At 36.5% G+C, this 22,896-nt stretch overlaps 1 protein-coding gene across 2 annotated transcripts in view; it reads left to right on the top strand.

Annotated features, from left to right (window-relative positions):
• LOC103043026 (metabotropic glutamate receptor 4) overlaps nucleotides 1–22,896 on the top strand; it is a 225,924-nt gene that overhangs the window by 140,333 nt on the left and 62,695 nt on the right. For both annotated transcript variants that reach the window (XM_007253293.4, XM_007253294.4), the window contains one exon: nucleotides 21,103–21,319. In XM_007253293.4, coding sequence (XP_007253355.2) covers nucleotides 21,103–21,319 — 217 coding nt within the window. The remainder of the gene's footprint in view (nucleotides 1–21,102; nucleotides 21,320–22,896) is intronic.

Here is a 22,896-nt window from a genome sequence, read left to right as displayed (position 1 = left end):
TGTGGCAATGGAAGTGATTTGAACCTAAGACCAATTATTTGTATGGGCAATATAGTGTTCCTATAGCTTTTAAGCTAAATATTTAAATGTCAAAAAAAAAGTCCTTTGAAGACAGAGAAAAAATTAAATTGCATTACTATCTGGCACCACTCTTATCTAGTCGACTCCTTACAGATTCCAAAAGCAATAATGATAAAGAAATAACAAATTAATTCACAACAGCATAAATAAAATGATAATAAAATGCCATCAGTAAATGTTGGTATGAATATGTAAGCAACGCAGAATAACCTAAGGGGAAGTAAACAGTTTTTAGGAGGGAACAGATACAGCTACTTAGAGTCCATGTCAGTAAATGCCTTCATTGTTTGACAACAATCAGCTGATAACTTACCCAATTAAGCTTTTAATTCCCATTCTGGAGTTGTCTGTAGATAAATAAAGATCTATGGTAAAGAGGAGGTGAGCTGAGACCCCAAGATAATCATCATAATTATGCAGGTGGTATTTCCCCGGCCAGTATTTTATCCACAGCAGCCACACAGAGCTCTAGACTACAAAGACAAATTTGAATAATTAATGCTTCTAGTAAGCATCTATAATTCAGTCCTCTGTTCATTAAATATCTGTGGACGCAACAAGCCATTGAGTGCCATTGAGGAATTCTCAGTTCTAAATTTACTCCGTGTCGTGCCACCTACTTTTTTAATAGCCGTAACATTTTTCTAGTAGTGGCTTTTTGTCCTGCTTTTATTTGTCAGATTTTTACAATTCAGTCATGAAATCCCAATGATCAAAAACTGCTTTGCTCTATTTGCTTCAATGTCCTTTACTCATGTTTAAAAAAACAAGATTAAATAGAAAATAGAGCTACTGTTGAAATGCTGTCATTCCGACAGGCTATACCAGTAGTGCTGTTCAAAAATATGTGCCAGCCTGTATTCCACTGGGATCCCATTAATATAATACATGAGACAAGGCTTTCACACCATCCAACATAAGGCTCCAGATTCAGCCTTTGTAGGGCGTGAAACACTTCTGAAAGTGTTGATTAACAAGCAGTTGTTGTTGAACACAGCTCTGCCAGTTGGACTGAACAATTCTAAAGATAGATGAATTAAAAATATCAGATAAAGAAACCGTGTCGAGGTCCAGGTCCGGTGGAAAGACACCTTCCCTCGAAACTAAGACATATTGTCTATTATTTTTTTTTAGTTCACTGCATGCTTTAATACCCCTGCCAAACCTAGTAATAGCTCCCTATATTTATTTATTTCATTTATTAACACAAAGACCCATGGATCCAAATAAATAAGATCCAGTAAATATATGTGTTCCAAGGATTACTTCATTCATATTTATATTACAAGTAACAGCTCTCAGTAACAGCTGCTCCAAGACTCATCAAGCTATCAAATGCTTCTTCTGCCAAGTACAGACTGTTAGCTGTCTTACACAGGAGGGTGAGATATAAATCAATAAGTGGAGCCAATAGCAGACTGGCCATCTGGAGCACCAGCAAAAATCCCGGTAGGCTGTTTGAGGGTTGGTGGCGGCAGGTCGGCCCCACAGAGAGGCAGACGTAGAGCGAGCGAGTGTGAGAGAGTGAGAGAGAGACAGAAAAAAGAGAAAAAGAAGAAGAGTCATTTAGCCAAGGAAACTTGGATTTACATATTCACTGTGTTCAGTGTTCAGTGAATGACCCAAAAAAACCCTCAAAAAAGCAAAAAGCATCACTAATTTAAGATGCTGTCTAGTCATCGAATCCTCACCTATCGCTTGAAGAGAATGGAGTGGGAAATAAAATGTGTGAGGAACCGTGTTGAAAGTTTCAGATACAAAAATAACGCTAATGTGTTGATGACAGCAGTGAAGGCTTAGGCGCAGCTAGAGAGTCAGCAGAATGTGGCAATTATATGCAGTGTTTTGATTTTAGTTGCGAGTTAAGAATCTTACCTCTGAAATTACAGTTAATAACTGGCAGCAGTTTCACCAGAAAGCTAGAGAGCTGCTTTTTTATACAGTACTGACACAAAAAAAGTCAATATTCTCTGCTCATTCTCTGCTATGATCCAAATTTAAAGGTTAATGATGTTTTTAATTACAGTAGAATTTGTATTTAACATTTTAGTTCTCATTGATGTGCATTTCAAAATTTTAGCCACAATCTTAAATAATTTCATAAAGTAATAAGTGATGTTTTGGATTTTTGATTGCTTTTCACACGTTTTTGGTGTTTTAGGAATGTACTGGAGGATATTCTGCTATGCATGTGACCATGTCATGGGTTGTCATCAGTTTTCAGTAACCAGCTTCATCTCAAATTGCACGTCGACAGTGAGTAGCACATCAAATTGATGCACAACCAAAAGTGCTATTACTATTACGAGTACTGTTTTTATGGTAGCATGTAGTTTTAAACACAGGGGAACTTTGGCTATATTTTGGATATAAAATAAATGTAATGACATGAATTTAAGGCAGCATTAGGTATATTGGTATTGAGCTAGCCATAGCATTTATTTGTTTACCTAATGTTTAGCTGCGTTTCACTCACATGTGACTTGAATAGCACTACTGAGGTACATTTGTGACTAGAATAGCACTACTAAAATAAATTCATGATTCGAATAGCACTGCTAATGTAAATGCATTGTTCTCTGTTGGTCTGTTGATATAGTAAATGTTTAAGTGTTAAAAATATTTTTAACTGCGTTTTTTTTTTTTTAAGCAAGACAAACACATTTATGCTACTTCATTTATTTATTGATGAAAAAAATTCAAATAATTGAAAAACTTTGAAAGAAACTGTTCAGTATTTTGAATTTGGCTTTTGGCCATTTTGTTTAGTTTCATGTTGTTTACTTTTGGTCGGAAACTTAATTGATGTAAATTGCAGAACCATATCAAATAAACCAAAGATAAATATCAAAGTTAATTATAAAGTTTTAAAACACAACACTGCTGAAAAGTCAGATGTTAAATACAATAGCATGATGAAGACTTTAGTCAAGTCAAGTTTCCAAAGCACTTTTACAGCAGCTTTACAGAGATCCATGTCTAAGCCCTAGTAATTTAGCCAGAGATGACATTGGCAAAGAAAATCACAGAACAAAAGTAAAAAAAACTTGAGAGGAATCAACACCCAAGAGGGAAACTTACTGTATCATCCTCTGGCAAAATAGATAACACAACAAAAGCATGTAGAAACAGCTAATGAATATGCAGTAATGAAACAGAAGCAAAAAGTACAATAAACCTGTGACTCCATTCACACTTAACATTAACATGCGTCCTGTTTAATCCAATCCCAAACCACATTTAGAAGTGGTCAGAGATGCTTAGAACCACATTGTTTTTGTAAAGTGAACACCAAATCACCTCATTGTGTCCCTAACAGAAACAACAGCGGCTGATGTGTAAACTAAACACGTTGAGCCATCTTGATTTGGGCTGAAGATTTTGTTTTTGTCCTCTCTCCGCCCTAGTCCTGCCCTTTCCATTAGTGTTGTTGTCACCTTGTGTCTTGTTTGTAACCCCGTCCCCTCGTTTCCTTGGCCAGGTGTTCCTCATCCTCCTTGTGTATATAATCCCCTTTTGTTTTAGTGTTTCTTGTGGAGTCTTTTGTGGTCTACTATGCTGTGTTTGCATGTCAGGTTTGTTTTTGTTTCTAGTAATATGTTCAGTTATCCAGTGTCTTGTTTTTGATCTTGCCTCGTTTTGCATTTACTTGTGTTTGCTTTCTGGTTTATTTGCTGAAGTTTACCGTTTTATTTACTTAAAGTTAAAACCTTCATTTACATCTGTCCCTTCATCCTTCCACCTGTGAGAGAATCTAGATGACTCTAATATTATCTGGCACCTCATCTAGTGGAAATAATGTAAGAAATTCGATTATAAGTGATCACAGAAGAGGCACTTAAAATGCCAGACGTGAACGGCTATGCATTTTGCAAGGATCACCCTGGACACATGTTAACGCCAGGAGAGAACAGGGCCTATATCAGCTAGAACCAGGCATGGCTTTAGTAAGAGTGCAAGAATTGATATCATCAAGGGATTAGTGGAGCATCTCATGGAGTGAGATTTTCTGACTCAGTTAAAGATTAAATAGCACATGCAGGCATCAACATCAGTTACATGGTGGTGGAGACCCTCCTGAGGGTAGGCAGCAGTAGGGACACCCCGTCAGTGTTGATCTTACAGCAGCATCAAACCAAATGGAAAGGCAGACCAACAACAACAAAAAAAAAACACCCACAGAGTGTTAGATTCTTAAGGTGACTGCACACTCTTATCTTAAGAGTTCAGATAGTGATTTTGGCAATCCTAGCTGTAACAGTCAGGCTGAAATAGGATAACCAGCATGAAAGGAAAGACGTGAGAGTTCCCAGCATCCTTCCGCCACAGTGTCAACAAATATGAGTGAGCAAGTGTATGTGAGCAAGAGGAATAGGATTCCCCCAGATCAAATATGAACTATTTTTTGATTGCCAACTGTGGAACATACCGATTAAGCAGGTGTGAATGTGTGTGTCTGCAAATCACAGTCCAGACCAAAGGACCAAAATTTTACACTGGTGACTCCAGTATCTACTGTGACTGTAGATTAACCCCTTATTTGTAAAGGAATCCAAGTGGAATCTGTTTGGGGTGTAATGGTATGGGTTTTCTTTGCGACCTGTCCAGGGTACAGGGATTTGCGTAAACACACACAGAATACATGGTACTCAGGCTGGATGATGCAAACTGTCCACACACCAACGCTGCGCTGCCATAGGAAATTAATGGTCGCCTGTCGCTTTCCAGTGTGAACGCAGGGTTAGGCGCTCGGACTGTCTCTATCTCCCTCTCTCTCTCTGTCTCTCTCACTCTTTCGCTCGTGCTGTTTGTCTCTCTGTCTCTCTCTTTCGCTCGCGCCGTCTGTCTGTCTGTCTCTTCAATCGCGCTGTCAGTCTCTCTGTCTCTCTCCTACACTCACACCATCTGTCTGTCTTTCTGTCTCTCTCTTTTGCTCGTGCCGTCTTTCTCTTTCACTCGTGCTGTCTGTCTCTCTGTCTCTCTCCTTCACTTGCACCATCTGTGTCTCTCTCTGCATCTCTCTTTCGCTCATGCCTTCGCTCTGTCTCTCTGTCTCTCTCCTTCACTTGCACCATCTGTCTGTCTCTCTGCCTCTCTCTTTCGCTCGTGCCTTCGATCTGTCTCTCTGTCTCTCTCACTTGTGCCGTCTGTCTGTCTATCTCTCCTTCTATCTCTCTGTCTCTCTCAAATATTATAATACAGTACAAAATGACCTAGTCTGCCAGACCTAAACCACACTACACTATTATTCCTGTCCCCTTACAATAATACTAGAAAATTACAGCATAAAAAAATAATCATGATTTAATTCATTTTTAAGTGATTGACACCACTAATATAATTTAATTTTAACAAACTAATGCTGATATTTCTTAAAAAAACTGAAACACTGAAATGCATTCAGTAGTATGCTTAGGAAAAAATAGTTATAGTTTAAGCAGGTAAAGTAATGCTGTTGATGACATTAGGAGGCTGTAATGTTTAACACTGTAAAACATTACAGCCACATTAAGTTATGTGAACTCATTTGTTCTTTTCAATTCTAATTGCCATGACAAGTTTAGTATATTGAACTCAAGTTCCTTCGTTTTACATAAAAATAACTTAAAATAACATATTGTCTTAACTTTCTGTGAGTTATTCAAATTTACCCAAGTTTATTCAACTTATGTTTTTAAGTTATTGGTTGAAAAAATGAAAGTGGGAAGATTTGAAAATGCAGAGAGGTAGAGTGATAGGCAGCAAGTTAGAAAAGACTGGAGTACTTTTTACAACTTTAAAACCGTGGGCACATTGGGCTAAACACTTTTTAACCGACGCATAGAAATTAATAATAACAAGGAGCAAAAACTAAAGGGGATTACTTTCAGCTGCGGAGGGACACGCCTATCTTTGGACTCCTTGAGTGCAGCGTGAGTCACCAACACTCCAAAAAGTAATTCTGTGTTTTAGTCAGAATAACTAATGTTATTAAGTTGAGTGAACTCACCAGCAAGTACAACTCAATTGTTTTCAACCTGAAAACTTAAAAATGTTTGTTGAGCCAATGAAAAAATGTGATTTCAACCAACTTTTAGCTCTTTCTACAGTGTTGGTTCATGCAGCTTTTCTATTGGTTCCTGGTACCATATATCTGCATATTGGGTGTGCCGCTCCCTTACTTACAATCTTTGTGTTGTCTGTCGCCCTAAGCTACCTTATTCTGGGCGTGCACTAATTATAATATATATGTTGATTGCCAGGCCAATATTTGCATATTGGGTGTGGTCTCTCCCTTACTTACTATCTTTGTGTTGTCTGTTGTCCAAAGCTACCTTATCCTGGGTGTGCAGTAATATAATATATGTGTTGATTACCAGGCCTCAGTGTTGTAGGCTGTAAGAGCACATTAACTTTGTTCTGTGTTCCGAGTGATCACAGTATGCTGGCTTTGAGCTGCAGAGTTCACTCTTTACAGAGTTTACTCCTATACTGCCCCAGCATTATACTGTCAGTATTGGCAGTTAAATAACGATATTAAAAATGTTGCTAATACCTATGGTTAACTTAAAATGATAAGTTGTGTGAATATTACTGAAGTTTTACTAACTTGAAAGTGTGTGTTAAAATAAAGCTGAATTGTTAGTTTATTTGACTAAACCGATCATTTTAAAAAAGGACAAATTAAACACTTGAGTTGTTTAAACTCAGTGCATAAAGTTGAAACAATATGTAATGAGTATTTGAACACATTTGGTACTGTATGTGGTAGCAGTAGTGTACAACCCTGACTACTGCTTTGAGATCATTTGTTCTGCAGTTGGGTTCAACAACCCTCTGGGCTGAAGAGCTACTAGCCTGTAGCACTCCATCCCATTACACTTCATTTTCCGAATTTTTTTTTTTTATTATTTGTGGCTTGGAACATATGTGGCCCACAGCCAAACTAAATTGTCGACCCCTGGTCTATAGGCTGTGGCTCCTTTTTAGAGCATGTTAATGGCATTCAGGTGAGCAGGGTGGGACCGGTGATCAGAATTCCGGTGATGCCGAGCACTGTTTGGCAGGGGGTGGAGGGTGGAGTCGATTGCCTGACAGTAACCAGACACATGAACTTTGGTGCTTACTGAAAAAAACAGAAAACCGATCAGAATATTATTCCACAGCTGGAGGGCTGGTTGAAAGGTTGAGGGCATGTGCAAAAGGTTTTCCCATGTGTTTGACAGACAGCCAACAGTGTTGATAATAGCAGACTAAAATTCACTAGTTCTTATAACAGCTCAGCTCTAGAGCATTCAGCTTGAATTTAAACACAATTATACATATTCTGTATATGGATGCCCACAGTCACCATATATTTTGTGAAATTCCAGCAAGGGTTCAAAATTTCGATATGGAAATTTGAATAAACCTGAAGATATAACCAGGCAGTAAGGTCACGAGTGTACAAATTTTCCTGAATCTAATTTTACACAGGTTATGTATGTATGAGGGAAAACTACTGCATTCAAATCTTTGCGTGCAATATTTATACCATACTGTATAAACATGTGGAAAACTAACAGAGAAAACTTTAATATACAGCAGAGGAACTCGTGCCCCAAACTGATGTTTGGGAGCACTGGGTACACGTACACTCTAAAATGCACAAAAATATATATTTTTTGGAACATAACATAGAAGAGCCACATTTGTTTCCATAAAGAGCCATGTTTGAAGAGGTGTGAGTGTTAGAAATCAGATATAAAACCTAAAGTGCTTCGCTGAAAGAACCATTTCTACCATGGTGTTATTGTCATTTTTATTTATAGATAAAGTATTTTTTAGCTGTTTATCTATTTGCGTTTATTAGACAGGCTCTAGTCTGTAGATTTTGTGTCAGTCAGCGTCTACACTTAGTCTAGGTAGTCTGGTAGAGTGTACTGTTCAGTGACCTATCCCCTCATCAGCCAATGGATGCCAAGCTCGGAAAACAAACACAAGAACTATTTTTTCTGCTTTACTTGCAGAGTTTAATTTTTTTTTTCTCAAATGCATTCAGACTTTTTGGGCTACCACTGTACATGTAATGTTGAAGTCCCTTTTTTTTTATTCCGCTTTTTCTCTAAAATGAAGCTATGCAGATGATTATCCCAACCAATCAGCTGCTGTGCTCCCCTATCACTAGTAATGTCCCATCACCAAGACGGTGAAGACTAGCACATGCTTCCTCCGACACATGTGAAGTCAGCCACCGCCTCTTTTTCAAATGCTGTTGATGCAGCATTGCCAACTCGGAGGAAAACACAGCGACTTGGTTCCGATACATCAGCTCACAGATGCCTTATGCCATCACACTAAATGGGCTTCGGCAGCTGATGGCGAGCTGCATGACCAGGATTCGAACCAGGGATCTCCCGAACATAGTGGCAGTGCCTTAGTCCGCTGGACCACCTCATTTCTCATTTTAATTTTACCTTCCACCTTAAATGATGTAGCAGCTACACTCTGGTGCTAGTACATGTCCAATATTTGCATCTGCACTGTTTAAGGTGGAATACAAATAGTAAGATTCAACCCCGGCCTTCTATGTCATTTGCCATTTATTTTATTTTTCCATCACTGCAAATGGTTGGCACAAACAAAAGCAGCAATCTCTTGTGCAAACTGTTTACTCTGAGTCTTCTTGGTATAGGGACGAGACGGGTGTTTTTGGGTGTGTCAATTTAGTTGTTTAGTATGCGTTTCACTTTTTTAAAAATTCCTCATAAAAATCAAGGAAACTCAGAGGGAAGGTGTGAAATTTGCTACGACTATAAAAGTGATGTATTTTACTCAAGGCTTAGGCCAACTGGTCATGATCCAGTTTAAGAAACACACAATGTTCCTTTTCCTCAGTCAGGTTACCTCAAGGGTAAGATGGTATGTTCATTTGATTTGCACAGCTGGAAAAGGCAGCACAAGCTGTGTTAAGCTATCAGCAAAAATGTACATTTCATCAGGGTGCCATCATTACTCTATTAATTACTGTCAGGGTAATGTTGTGATAGGTTAATCTATTTGATAGGGTAATCAATCTGTAATCTATTTATTTACTGTACTATTCACTAAGGTATATTTCTGCTAGAAGGATTTATTTGCAAATTTGAAGGTGTTAAATCAACACTGTTTGTGTTAAACTTTAATGATCATATTGTTAATTTAACAACAATAGTGTTGGTTTAACACTGGCAAAATTGGCTGTCTGTATGCATCTGATTCTGCAATGGGAACACATGAGAACTTTATGACATATAAAGTCGGTTTCTGGACAGGGATACATAATATAAATAATATGCTTAGCAAATACAATGTGTAAATTTGAAACATTTTATTTCTTAATTAGAGAAACTATAGTTGGGTGATATGACAAAAAATATCTCAATATGCTTAAAGTATGATAAGATTAAGTAAGTTCAGATGAAATCCCTAAGTGTCATGTTAAAGTATTATAATATATTTATAACAGTAAAAAATAAGCATGCTATATATTTAAGTTTACACAGAACTTTGTGAGATGGTGAAATATAGTCACTATGCTGCTCCTGTAATATCAATATGTCTAAAATATAATTTACACAACCTTGTAGACTGTGACATGGCATAGGGGTATCCCATATCGTATCATATGCCATAATATCGGGAACGAAATTATACCCTGAAATATTGTGCCATATCACCCACCCCTAATTATCACATCAGGGTACTACTTTTTTGCTGTTTTTAGCAAAAGAAAAATTCACACTGATCTCATTTCCCATTATATATCTACTAGAGACAGATTATATCTGTCCAGTATCTTTATTTTACATTCATAATACTGGGTATTTGGAGTGCATTATTAATATCATGACATTCTGAATCATTGACTTCTGTAATCTAAAATCATTTTATTTTTTTATTTTTATTTTTTTTTTATCTTATTTAGAGGTGTATCATATGCAATTTATTTTTAATTCAGTGTTTCATCATATCACCAAAAAAAAATATGACCTGTACATGTTCTTGTTTGGAATTAAATCACACAGAGATGGCAGCATGTGTAGTAGCAGGTGTGATATTACGATATTATCAATTTTTTGGTACCACTTTAAAATAAGACTACCTTTATAAAGGGTTTATAAATGGTTTACAATTAGTTTGTTAATGGTTGCTAATTAGGTTGTAAATGCCTTAAAAATCATTAATAATCAGTTATAACACATATGTAGAGAGGGCAACTATGACCAATAGTGAACTCACAGCCATCTATATTGTTGCCCTTTTTACGTATGTGTTATAACTGATTATTAATGATTTTAAGGCATTTACAACCTAATTAGTAACCATTAATAAACTAATTGTAAATCGCTTATAAACCCTTTATAAGGGTAGTCTTATTTTAAAGTGGTTTAAAAATCATTTTAAATATATCTATATTTAAAATATATTGTCCAGTCCTACAAGGAATGTACCATTTTACTAATTGTTTGAGGAAGGATTCTGATTATACTTTAATGTAACACCACTTATCACAAAAAAAAATATATACATATTTCTTTTTGTTTAAACCAAATGAATTGGGCAATAAATTGTACATTTCAAATACTCTTATAGAAATAAATGGATTTTTTTTAAGAACGGCAGTGAAATAAATAGCCGTGCAGTCAGTTTTTTTTCTGAAGTAACCTTCTGCACCTTCTATAATTTATTTACTCCCCCTTGTTTTCTTTTACCAACCTATTGTCAGCCTGTTGGCAGACTGAAACAAAATTGTCATGCTGTTTCTATAATTACAATATTTCTAAAGGTCTTCTTCTTTTGGAAATCAAACCACTTGCTCAAAACGGCCCATTCATATTCCGTTTTTCTTTTTTGGAAATAAATCCCACATAGATAGAACTTGTGTAGCAGGTGTACTATAGTGATATCACTTTCTTTTATCTTATGTTCTTATACAGAATACATCGATATTTACGATGTATTGCCCAGCCCAACAAGGAACATACATTGTACTTACTCTTTAAGGAATAAATCTTATTAATAAAGAAATTAAATACAAATATATAAAACACTAGTAATGACAAGATACTAAATATTTTAGGATGTTTAAAAATGGTATTAACCAGACAATAAATTGTACATGGAACATATTAGACAGCCTCTTGTAAATAAAAGGGAATTGTCCCAGAAATACAATGAAATGCAGAAAACGACCAGCCATGCATTCAGTTTTTTTTCCTGATGGAAATAAACTGCCCCCCCCCCCCCCCCCCCCCAACCTATAATTTATTTATTCCCCCTCATTTTCTTTCACTCACTTATTGTCAGCTGTTGGCAGGCTGTGCTTTATTATTTTGATGGACCTATATTTATTTAGACAAGAAAAAGTTGGTTGGAGCTCCAGGTGCATGTTTTGGTCCCAAGCTGCCTTGGGCTTCAGCCGGCTGCATGGTGGCCTCGAGGCTGCTGTAGTGATTATATCCAAACCCCTCTGACCCTGACACTCGATAAGCTCCTCTCCTGCTATGCTGCTCGCTGAAGTTGTGCTGCTCAGAGCAGATAATGAACCGACAAATACTTCCTTCCTCTCCTGCCCTGCCTAACCCCTACATATTACCTCTGATCACTCGTCTGACCTTAAAGATTTCTCATTCATCACTTCCACAGAATAGGGTCTGAATTTTCTTTGGGCACTGCTAGAACTGAGGTTTGCCACTAAAGCAATATAAGTACAGGCGTGTGATTACTTGACCCTGGGCACCGAGACCATAAAGTGCTATATCCTTTTAAACACACAACTGTGTAGACCGTGTGGTCTGTCATAGCAGGGTGGTATAGAAGCTGAGTGTATATTTCTGTGTGTATAAGCTTTTTTTCTCACCTGCAGTTTATTTCATTTTGTGTGACTTCAGGACTTTAATAAAACTGGGGACCCATTCATTTAGTCAGTCATTCATTCATTCAGTCAGTCAGTCAGAAGGTGTCTTTTAAAAAGGATAAAAAACTGTTCTTACATTTTTACATTACAGACATTTGGACCCTATTTTACACCCTGCAAAAGACATGTCGCAATACTAATTCCTATCTTTACACCTCGTCAAAAGTCTATTTTTTCACGCCTGCACCATTAAAATAGCATCAGAGTTGAGAAATAAATCTACACTGAACTGCATTGTGGTGTGGAAAAGAGGTGTGTTCAGGTACTCTATTGGTGTGTTGCTATTTTAGCAGCAGAAAACACAGGTGCGCCACTGACTGAAATAAATCGTCAGGGTCCATTCCTATCTCAGCTCCACAGGTGCACCATGCGCCCCCCACCCTCGTCAAACACACACACACTCACACACAAGTGCTGCAGCGTGCAAACCCAACAAAACCCAATAAATTTTACTCAACAATAAACAGAATAAAGAATGAAATATACATTGATGTTACTTTAAATTACCTGCTATCACACCGTCACAGTGTGAACATGGAGGTCAGTATCCTCTACTGAGACATGCAGAAGCACTGCACTGTTAAGATACCAAAGTGCCAAGCTCAGAGCGCACCTGACTGTTAAAGGGAATGATAAGTGAAACGCTGATTGGTTTATTTTATTTTTACAAACAAAACACACCCATGATTAATTAAGAGAATTAGTTCATGCCTCTTGAAGAGATCTTCAGTACATTCTGAATGATTTCATTTTTGTTGTAACACTCGCTCATACACCCTACAAAAAGATCTCAGCAAGTGACATTCAAGGTGTTGGAGTATACATGTGTATGGAGCATTTGATGTTGTTCGATGATATATTGATATTACTGTATACAAATATTTAACAAAAAATGCCCAGATTTTGTTTAAAAGTTTTTATTTTGTATCGTTTTTTGTCACATTTCAGATTTGTAGGTTTTTAACAGTGATGTCAGGCAGTGAAAAAAAGTCATTCTCTGTAATTAATTCTGAATTCATCACCTTTAATCATATTCATCAAGTATTTTTAATTGTACAATTCAATGGACTTTTATCTGAGTAGCAAATGAATGAATTAACTGGCATAGACGTATATGCTCCCTGTAATGACCATCAGTCAGTAACAAATGCAATAAATACTGTATGTCTCTCACAACACATTAAAAAACTCTCATAGAAGACGCTCACACACACCAGAGGTTATTTTCAAGAGAGTCTAGGCTACTTAATTAGAGAAAAGAGTAAAGTCACCCTTGTATTTTATCATTTCACTAGCTTTGATTAGAGATTTTGTTAGGGGGCTGGGTTTATGTGAATTTTGGGGGCATAAATATAACTAGTCAAGGTTTAGGCATGTCATGCAGTACTTTTTTGAAGTTTGACACGTTAGGACCTCTTTAAATTGGGATAAAATATCAATTATTTCTCCTTGTTGCAATATTCTACTATTAAATAACTATATTCTATATGTTTGTTATTGTATCTACTGGAAAATTCTGTTTAGTTCATTTGAATTACTGTGGGATGACCAATATTGTATGTAACACTACATTTGTACAAATAGAACTTGCGAGAGGTCATCCCTTAAGCCTCAAACTGTAGCCTTGGGTTTCTCTTTTAAGAAACCTGTAAAGAACTCTTTAATGTTGCAGTGATTTCCATATTGAAACATAAGGAGATGAGTTGTTCAGTTTAAAAGCTGCTTGTTAAATTAAATGAAGCTGCTTCCTATTCTTAATTTAAATAAAAAAAACATAATTAAGTTTTTATATTGATGAATGGGTGCTTCCACAGTTTTGACTCAACAATAACTAAAACATAAATAATAGTGTGCATATTTGATATTCCTAGGTGGTTAAAAAAAAAAACTAAATAAAACTCTCTTCTTACTTACTCTCTTCTTTTTTTTTTAAATTTTTACAAATTATCTGAAAAAGAGAAATATTAGATATTTATCTTTTATTTAAAATAATGTCACTTGCTCATATATCATTTTAGCATGATGAACAGCATAAAGATTGGCCGCATTTACCGCAGTTCATTTTATATAAAAGTGTATTCTTTACAATATAAACAATTGAAACAGTTCTGTGATCCACCTGTGAAACCAATCTTGGGGGCTTCCTACCATAATGCCATATACTGTTTCCTATTGTTCAGTTAAGCTCTTAGAACACAGTTGGGATATGAGAATATTTGGATTCACCAGACATACAGTTGTGGTCAAAAGTTTACATACACTTGTAAAAAAACATAATGTTATGGCTGTCTTGAGTTTTCAATAAGTTCTACAACTCTTATTTTTCTGTGATAGAGTGATCGGAACACATACATGTTTGTCACAAAAAACAGTCATAAAATTTGGTTCTTTCATAAATTTATTATGGGTCTGCTGAAAATGTCACCAAATCTGCTGGGTCAAAAATATACATACAGCAACATTAGTATTTGGTTACATGTCCCTTGGCCATTTTCACGGCAACTAGGCGCTTTTGGTAGCCATCCACAAGCTCCTGGCAAGCTTCAGGTCGAATGTTTGACCACTCTTCTTGACAGAATTGGTGCAGTTCAGCTAAATGTGATGGTTTTCTTGCATGAACCCGTTTCTTTAGCACAGAAAAATAAGAGTTGTAGAACTTATTGAAAACTCAAGACAGCCATAATATTATGTTTTTTTACAAGTGTATGTAAACTTTTGACCACAACTGTAACTGTGCTCTGTGTCTTTGAGGGCTACATCGAGGACAGCATGACTGCCAGTATTGCAGAGATATTGAATTTAGATAAGCATGAGTAGATGCCATTTCCAGGGTGCGATGTACTGCTACATTTTCAAAGGTCATATCTGAGTGGTAAATATATTATAAAATAAACATTTAGTGGATGAGTTAAGACTGTGTTATAAACCCGGCCTGTCTCTGAGGGATGATTCAAGCTTGGATTGTGATTTGATTTTCTGAGATGTTTTAACTTTAGACTTGAGTGCTTAGTTTTAATGTGTTGTTTAAACTTGTCCTACTGCTTGCGTGTGATTTTCTGAAATGTGTTCACGAGCAGTGAGTTTCAGCTTAATATTCTGTCTATATTGACGAACACGAGGGGAGTTCCTCGATTTCTGTCAGTCACTGTACTCTGCCTCCTCGCCATTACTCTGACATTTCATTGCTTCACAACTTGAAGTTGGACACGTTCCGTGTCTGAAAGTGGATGTCTCTGTGGATGTCAGGACGGGTTCATCAGTAAAGTGAATAGGCTCGTTAGGCTATGCAGTGTGACTTTATTGCCAGCATGGTATATGCTTGATGGACAGTTCTCAGCAGTGGCCTTCTAATGAAGACAAGAATTCTACTAAGAGCTGCAGACTACTTATGGGGCTTCAGCAGGGCTACATCTTCAACTCTATAATAGTGCATACCTCCAACCATAAATGACATATTATTCAACACATACACTAGCGAGAGAGAGAGAGAGAGAGAGAGAGAGAGAGAGAGAGAAATAGAGTGGTAGAAATGTCATTTCATATGAAATAAGGTGTTAGGACAATGAATAATAGATTAGAGGTGAGTGGTATTTAAGAGAGGCTATGTTGTCTGCCCTCCCAGATGGCACACAACAGACATTCAATGTTAAAAATATGTTATAAGTAATGTATTTTGTTGTTTTAGCGTTGAAATAACATTAATTCAACATTTAATATTAAATGGTTGTGCAAACATTGAAATGTTAACATTAAATCAAAATAATGTCCTCAACCTTCTGCCTTTTGAATTAGCATTTTGAATTCATCTCAACACTGTACAATAAAAAAAAAAACAATTGGATAGAGGCATAGAAAAAAGTGTTTTTACTTCCATTTGCATTAATTGCTTTTTATTTTTTTGCACCAATTCTTCTTCACCATCCCTGGGCCTATGTTCATATTCTATTAGTTTTACTGCTGTATTTTTGATTTTTGTTTTGACTGGTTGTATTGGTGTTTAGTAATCAGATTGGTAGTGGTGGGTAACATTCTTTATACTCTGTAGCTTTACTACAGTCATATAAGTTTATTGTAAACATTGTCTAGTTTTACTAAGCTATGGTCTATTAAAGGTTGAACGTACAACGTTAAAACAACGTTGCCATATCATCATTGATTCACTTTTCAAAAGCAACACCAAATCCAATGTTGATTTAACCATAAAATCAACGTTAATTCAGTGTTGAAATGCCAGCTGGGTTCATTCCTTTGGTTTGTTTGTTAATAAAGCAGTTAAAAAAAATTTAAAACAGTGGTCTGATAGGTCTGTTGGATGTAATTGTTCTCTACATTGATACAGTACTTCATATTCATAAATGAACAAAATAAGCAAAACAATATACTCAAAAACAGATTATTTACATATACCTTCATTAAAAGTACTCTACCATAGGCTCTGTGCAATTACACATTCTCACCAGAGAGGTATCTAAATCCCCAATTTTACGGACTGTTGCTTTAATTGACTGTCGCATTTCTTTAAAGTGACCATTGACCCTTATTTGGCTACTGGGTCATAGACTGCATCTTCTGTTTTCTCACAGTAAAACTAACAGTGCTCACTGGGATATTTGAACAGTTTAATATTTATATTTTGAATCTTTAAAATAATATTAAACTCTGTTCCATGCTTGTTTATAACTTCACCTTTATTTCTTTAGAATGCTCATGGGTATTCATTATCAGAGCTCTCTTTTATATTCACAGATGACTGACCAGCGGGACATGACCTATAGGGTCACATCCAGGTTTCTTTAGTCATATGCTTTTTACACAAGTTAGAATAGCTCTATAAGCTATATAAAACATGCTCAGGAAGTTCTTTACACAAAAAACAATCTCATATAGAGAGATCTCACCATCTCTATTATTGCCAGTATTGCCAGTTAAGGGCTCTGTCTCTTTTGTGCAAATAAGCTGTTGCTGGCCATGCCATGTATACGCTAAGCGTTTACCGCACGTGTTAGCTTGTGCTAAATTGCAAATCACGAACAAGCTAGTTTATACTTAACTGCGATAGAAGCACAAAACTTGTTATTTGAAAGTACTTACATCTCCCTCATCTGCTGACTTGCCATGGAGAGGAGGTATAGATCCCTCCATCAGATGAAGTCTGCTGGCTATTTCTGCTGTGTATTGTCAGAGGTTCTGGTAAAACTTTACTTGGATGGTCCATTTATGGCCTTGTTGATGCTCAAATGACACTGAACTAACACTGAATTGAATGTCCGTTGAATTTAACTTAACCCTATGTTGAATGTAAATTATTCAAAATAGAACCTAACCCTAACCCTAACCCTTAAACAACCATAAAATCAAACCCAAGACCTAACCCTTACCCTAACCTTAACCAAAGCTTAAAATCTAAACCTAAACCCAATCCTAAAATAGTAAGATAAGCGTTTGGATTAGAGTTGAATGTAGGGTTATATTCAATAGAGAATAATTTACTTTCACCTTTTAGTTCATTTGCATTTAATAGACATGTAGTTGAGTGTTAGTTGAGTATCAGTTGAGCATCAAAGAGGCCATCAAATGGACCATCCAAGTAAAGTGTTACTGAGTTTCTAAACTTAGCAGGCTAACCTTAGTATACGACACTAAAAAAATCCTTGTTTGCATGATTGGTTTGTAGAAAGTTGGAGAACTACCATTACATTATTACAATAAAAATATATAATAATTGACATTAGCAAGAATACATCAGTTACATGTACTGCATGTCACAGATACAACTGTTGTATCTTGTCTATCAAGTCGTTTTTTCAGGTAGCCAACAACTGCTTTGCATATTGTCACCGTCCAATGAAAAACATATGTCCAAAACAGTAACTTTCTTAACTTTCAATGAAAGTCAATGTAAAAGTTAATTTCAGGCCATTTTGGAGAATTTCTCTTGGTTCATTTATCAAGATATTTTAACACAGTGTAAGGGACAGTTTGTGTGTTCAAATTGTTTTTGCCAATATATTATTCAAACATGTTTGGAAAATATTCGAGGAGTCTCATCTCATCTCAAAATAATGCGTAATTCCATATGATGTGCTGTTTCATGGCTCAGATTTCTTCACTACTTTTATATAATGTGAAAAATGTTACATATAAGTTAAGATAAGATAAACACATTCATGTTTTTGCTTAAATGTTAAATTAAATGAATAAAGAAGTATGAAATACAGGATCAGAATGGGACTTTATATTTGGACTTGAGGATTGCTGCATGTCTGTTTTGGAAGCAATATATGAGAATAAAATGAAATTGGCAGTGGTTTATGGAATTGGATTTCGATGGTGGTCTGTAACCCCGCTCTCCAGGCTGGTGTCGTTGCCTAGCACAGGATCAATCTGTTCTGTTCAGTGATTATGCAACATTTCTGACATTCCATCCTCGCTCCTCAGCCATTTGCTGCTCCACTTAGCCTGACACTGACAGATGTGAAAATTGTATCTCCTATCAGAGTAAACAACGGCAATTGAGTTCCACCGTTACGTAGTGGAGGGGAAATATTTGTTTCAAATTAGTTAATACACAATCTGTCCTGGTGTTTGCAGGCAGCTGAAAGCTCCAGCTGTGAAGAGCGGGTACGCCTTTAACACTCAATACAAGAATCAGAGAATTGGTCCTACCTTGCTTCAGTAATGCATTATTAATATTAATAGCATGTTGTGAAATTGAACATGGTCAAATATGGATTACGGAAACAGATATCAAAAGTTCTGCATCTATAAAGTTCTATACATCACTGCAGGAGTCGATTGTATGGGAGTGGTAAGCTGCTATAATCACATACATTTATGCAAAGATATTCATGTTGGGAGCCTGGCGTATTCACATGCGGAGACATGGAGACAGTCGTAGCAGATAGCTGTTGCTATCATTAGATGCTGTCCTCTGCACCAGCTGTCTAAGAATTCGTACTTTAAATTTTGAAATGACGTGTGCATCTAAAGACATGTCAACAGAGGTAACCTTGGTACCTTCATCAAGAACATGCTTTGAGGTCGTGGCACCGAGAAAGTGAAAGTTCAAAGCAATCTCCCATTTCTTTCACCGCATAGAGGTGAAAGAGCCATTATTAAGCCATCGAAAGGGAAGACTGATAGATAATTCAGCAGAGTAGCTGGAATTAAAATTAGTTTGATGACATTTAGAAAGAATAGATTCAGCAGCACCATGGGAAAAGGGAGATAAATTAACTCCACTAATGACAAATTAGAGTACTAAGACTTTCACTAATTAATATACTAATGATGTTTACCATGTGTGGGAATCTGCAGGTTTGGGAACATTAAATGTTAAAATGTTTCATTCAGAGACACTCAGAGACCGAGTTAGGACCACTTTCACAATAATAACATAGCAAAAGCACACAACTCTAATATTAAATGTACAGATTTAATAATTAGCATGTTTAACCATTTAAACCAATATTTCATTCAAAGTCTCTGTTCATAGCTGATCCTCCTCACCACCATTCTGATTCTCAATTAACTACATTTACTATTTTTTTCAAATTCCATAATCTATGTATAGTGTAAGTTTAATATATGCTGTAATTTACTGTAATATATAATGTAAGTTTTCTAACTGTGGCATAATCTAAAATATTCTATTCAATCTGTAAATCATTATAAATATTCTGTAAATCATATTTACAATACTATATTTTATTAATATTTATACATATTTATCTTATCTATTTTGTATATTCTATTTTTATTGTATTCTTTTATTTTATCTATATATCTATTTTAATAACAGCTCTTGGGTGTAAACTGGATCGTGAGATCACAATTTCGTTCCACCTCATGTACCACATGTGATGCGGATGACAATAAAATCTCCTTGAATCCTTAAATCCTTAAATCCATGAATCCATATCTATATTCTGCATATTTTGTATTTTTGCACTTGCTGATATTGCACTTCTGGTTAGATGCTAAACTACATTTTGTTGCTTTGTACTTGTACATTGTAAGGACAATAACGTTGAATTTAATCTAATATAAAAAAAAAGAACAATTTTGGGATAAACAAAAAAAGTTTTTCTACATTGCAAAATTGAGGTTATCCAACCAGGTTTCTTTAAATGTACTCTTTCCTTTAATTACTGTACCGGATCCACTAGCTAAAACCGAGTAGTGATCGTAATGATCTGGAAACAGCGACCCTCTGAAACATATATAATAGATCAGTCTGTCATTGAATCAAGCTGTTTATAAGCTAACAGGCTAATCAAATGATTTGTAAAAAACTATGAAATATGTTAAAATAAAGCTAAATTTGTGTTTAATGTTAGTGGCCATTTTCAGGGCTTTGGGTGATGGATTTGAGACGTTTTAAGACAAATTAAAACCTTTATTTTACTTTTTAAGGATCAGTAAACCCCCTGATATGCCATGTGACATAAATGATACGCTAAAAATATTTTTAAATAGATTTTGTATTCATTTTTAAATCACTCTGAGTGTGCTAATGTTGCTTATATAAATTTAAAGCGGTCCTTTCTTTCCTCATATCTCTGGAGCAAATAGATATCTGTAGCTTTGATATAAATGTGTCAGTTTTGAATGACACAGATATTCCACGCTGGTTCTGCCGCAAATACTAATTAAAAAAGCTAATATGATTACGCAGCAATTTTGTCCTAAAGATCCTCCACACATCAAAAGAGTTTGATCCTCGCAGCTTACAGATAATAGCTGCTGTTGACCTATATGGAAGTAGCTGGACGGAAGCATGCTATCTCTGAAAGGACTGCCGTACTCCCTGCAGCGTTTAGGAGACCACTTACAGCCCCATAAGAGAGCTCAGTGGGACGTGTAATTCTTGCCATGATGCCGTTATACAGTCTGTCAGAGGTGCGCAGCGAAACCCTCGGTGCAGAATTAACTCTTGCAGGGTTCATTTGCAGCCAGCTGGAGTTGAATGAACACTGTAGGTATTAATTCGGCTCAGTAGGATTTCATTCAGAAGTAGGGGTTTTGCCCAGTGAACTGGCCTGGACTCTCCCAGACTTGAGGAAATTGTGTACTTAAGGCTGTGTGTGTTCACTCCTCCACAGATCCCCCAAGTGAGCTACGCTTCAACAGCGCCAGAGCTGAGCGACAACACGCGCTACGATTTCTTCTCTCGAGTGGTTCCTCCAGACACCTACCAGGCCCAGGCCATGGTGGATATAGTGCGCTTCATGGGCTGGAACTACGTCTCCACTGTAGCCTCGGAAGGGAATTATGGGGAAAGTGGAGTTGATGCCTTCATCCAGAGAGCCTTTGAGGAAGGTGAGAACCTGTGCTGTCTGTCTAGATTGCCTTCGCATCGTGTTAGTAGTCTTTAGTAACACAGATTTTGGCAGTTAGCTCTGTTAAACAGAGGGAATACAAAGGTAGAAGCAGGAGATAAATTTCCAGGCTTGATTGCTATTAAAGGAACAAGCACTCAGCACACAGCACTCTGCCCATGTGGTGCTTTATCTCTGTGGTATTTTAACCAAACTCATTGCTATTTAGATAGATAGATAGATGGATGGATGGATGGATGGATGGATGGATGGATGGATAGATAGATAGATAGATAGATAGATAGATAGATAGATAGATAGATAGATAGATAGATAGATAGATAGATAGATAGTAGGGGTGGGAATCTTTTACTATCTCACGATTCGATTCGATTCCGATTTTGGGGGCCACGATTCGATTCAAAATCGATTTTTGATTCAAAACGATTTGATTTATAAAAATTTATTGAAAACTTATTGAAAAAAAAGCCTCCAAAATATACACTGGTCCTGGAGAAGGTAATGTGTTACAAAAACAATAAAATGTGCAGGAATGTGGGTCTTCAGTGACAGAGGAATCACTGGGATATCACAATGACGTTAATGAACAATAAATAAATAATAAATAACACTGCTTTATTACCAGGCTACTAGCGGTGGTGTGTAGGTGACGCTGCTGGGCTGATGTGATGATAGCAGTGGAGCGCTAAAGTTCAGGAGCAGCTGCTGATTAACTAGTTAATTTTAGGCCGTTGTATTTCTTCAGAAAGGGGGCAGGAGGTGGAGAAATTAATTCATATTGTCCATTCCTTAATTCCTCTGTGATGGGGAGCTGAAATTAGCTCTGATTAGCTTATTGTTATTTTTCCGTTCCGCCTTAAATGCTGCAGCCCGCTGCCACCTGTAGCGTTATTTAAGGTGGAACTGGAAAGTTAGCTAGTTAGCTAGCTAACAGAAACTGAAACTAACTACTAGCGATCTTTTTTATGCTTGTTATGAAGCATTCTGCCATAAAACATTAAAACTACACGTTAATCTAAGGTAATATAGTGCTTGTTCTGCCATCTTACCGGTGATTCTCATACACCTACGCTCTGTGTGGGTCTGACGGTAAGTTCAAACTGCAGCGGCCACGGTCGCTTTGGGCAGTGGGAGGCGGAGCGAAAAACGCTTCGTGCCGCTGCAGTGTGAACTTACCGTGAGGGGTAGGGCCAAGGGAAGAAATGGGATTGGACCTTAGAATCGATTTTGGGACATTTTAAATCGATTCTGAATCGTAGTAAATGAGAATCAAGATTCTTATGTGAATCGATTTTTTGGCACACCTCTAATAGATAGATAGATAGATAGATAGATAGATACTTTATTAATCCCCAATGGGGAAATTCATTTGTCCAACAGCACACAAATAATAATAATAGTAATATTGATAAAGAAGTAACACAAAAAGCATACACAACAGAGTCCATACCCAGGTACAAAAAAGTGCTAATGGTGCTTATTAAGTACACACATCAGGATTTCACAGAATTTCAGTTCCAGAAAATGCATAAACATACTAATCCATGTTAAGAATAT

The sequence above is a fragment of the Astyanax mexicanus genome, chromosome 5, assembly GCF_023375975.1.
Source record: "Astyanax mexicanus isolate ESR-SI-001 chromosome 5, AstMex3_surface, whole genome shotgun sequence".
Classification (NCBI taxonomy): domain Eukaryota; kingdom Metazoa; phylum Chordata; class Actinopteri; order Characiformes; family Acestrorhamphidae; genus Astyanax; species Astyanax mexicanus.
Note: the sequence above shows the minus strand (reverse complement) of the source record. Positions and strands in the feature narration are given on the sequence as shown.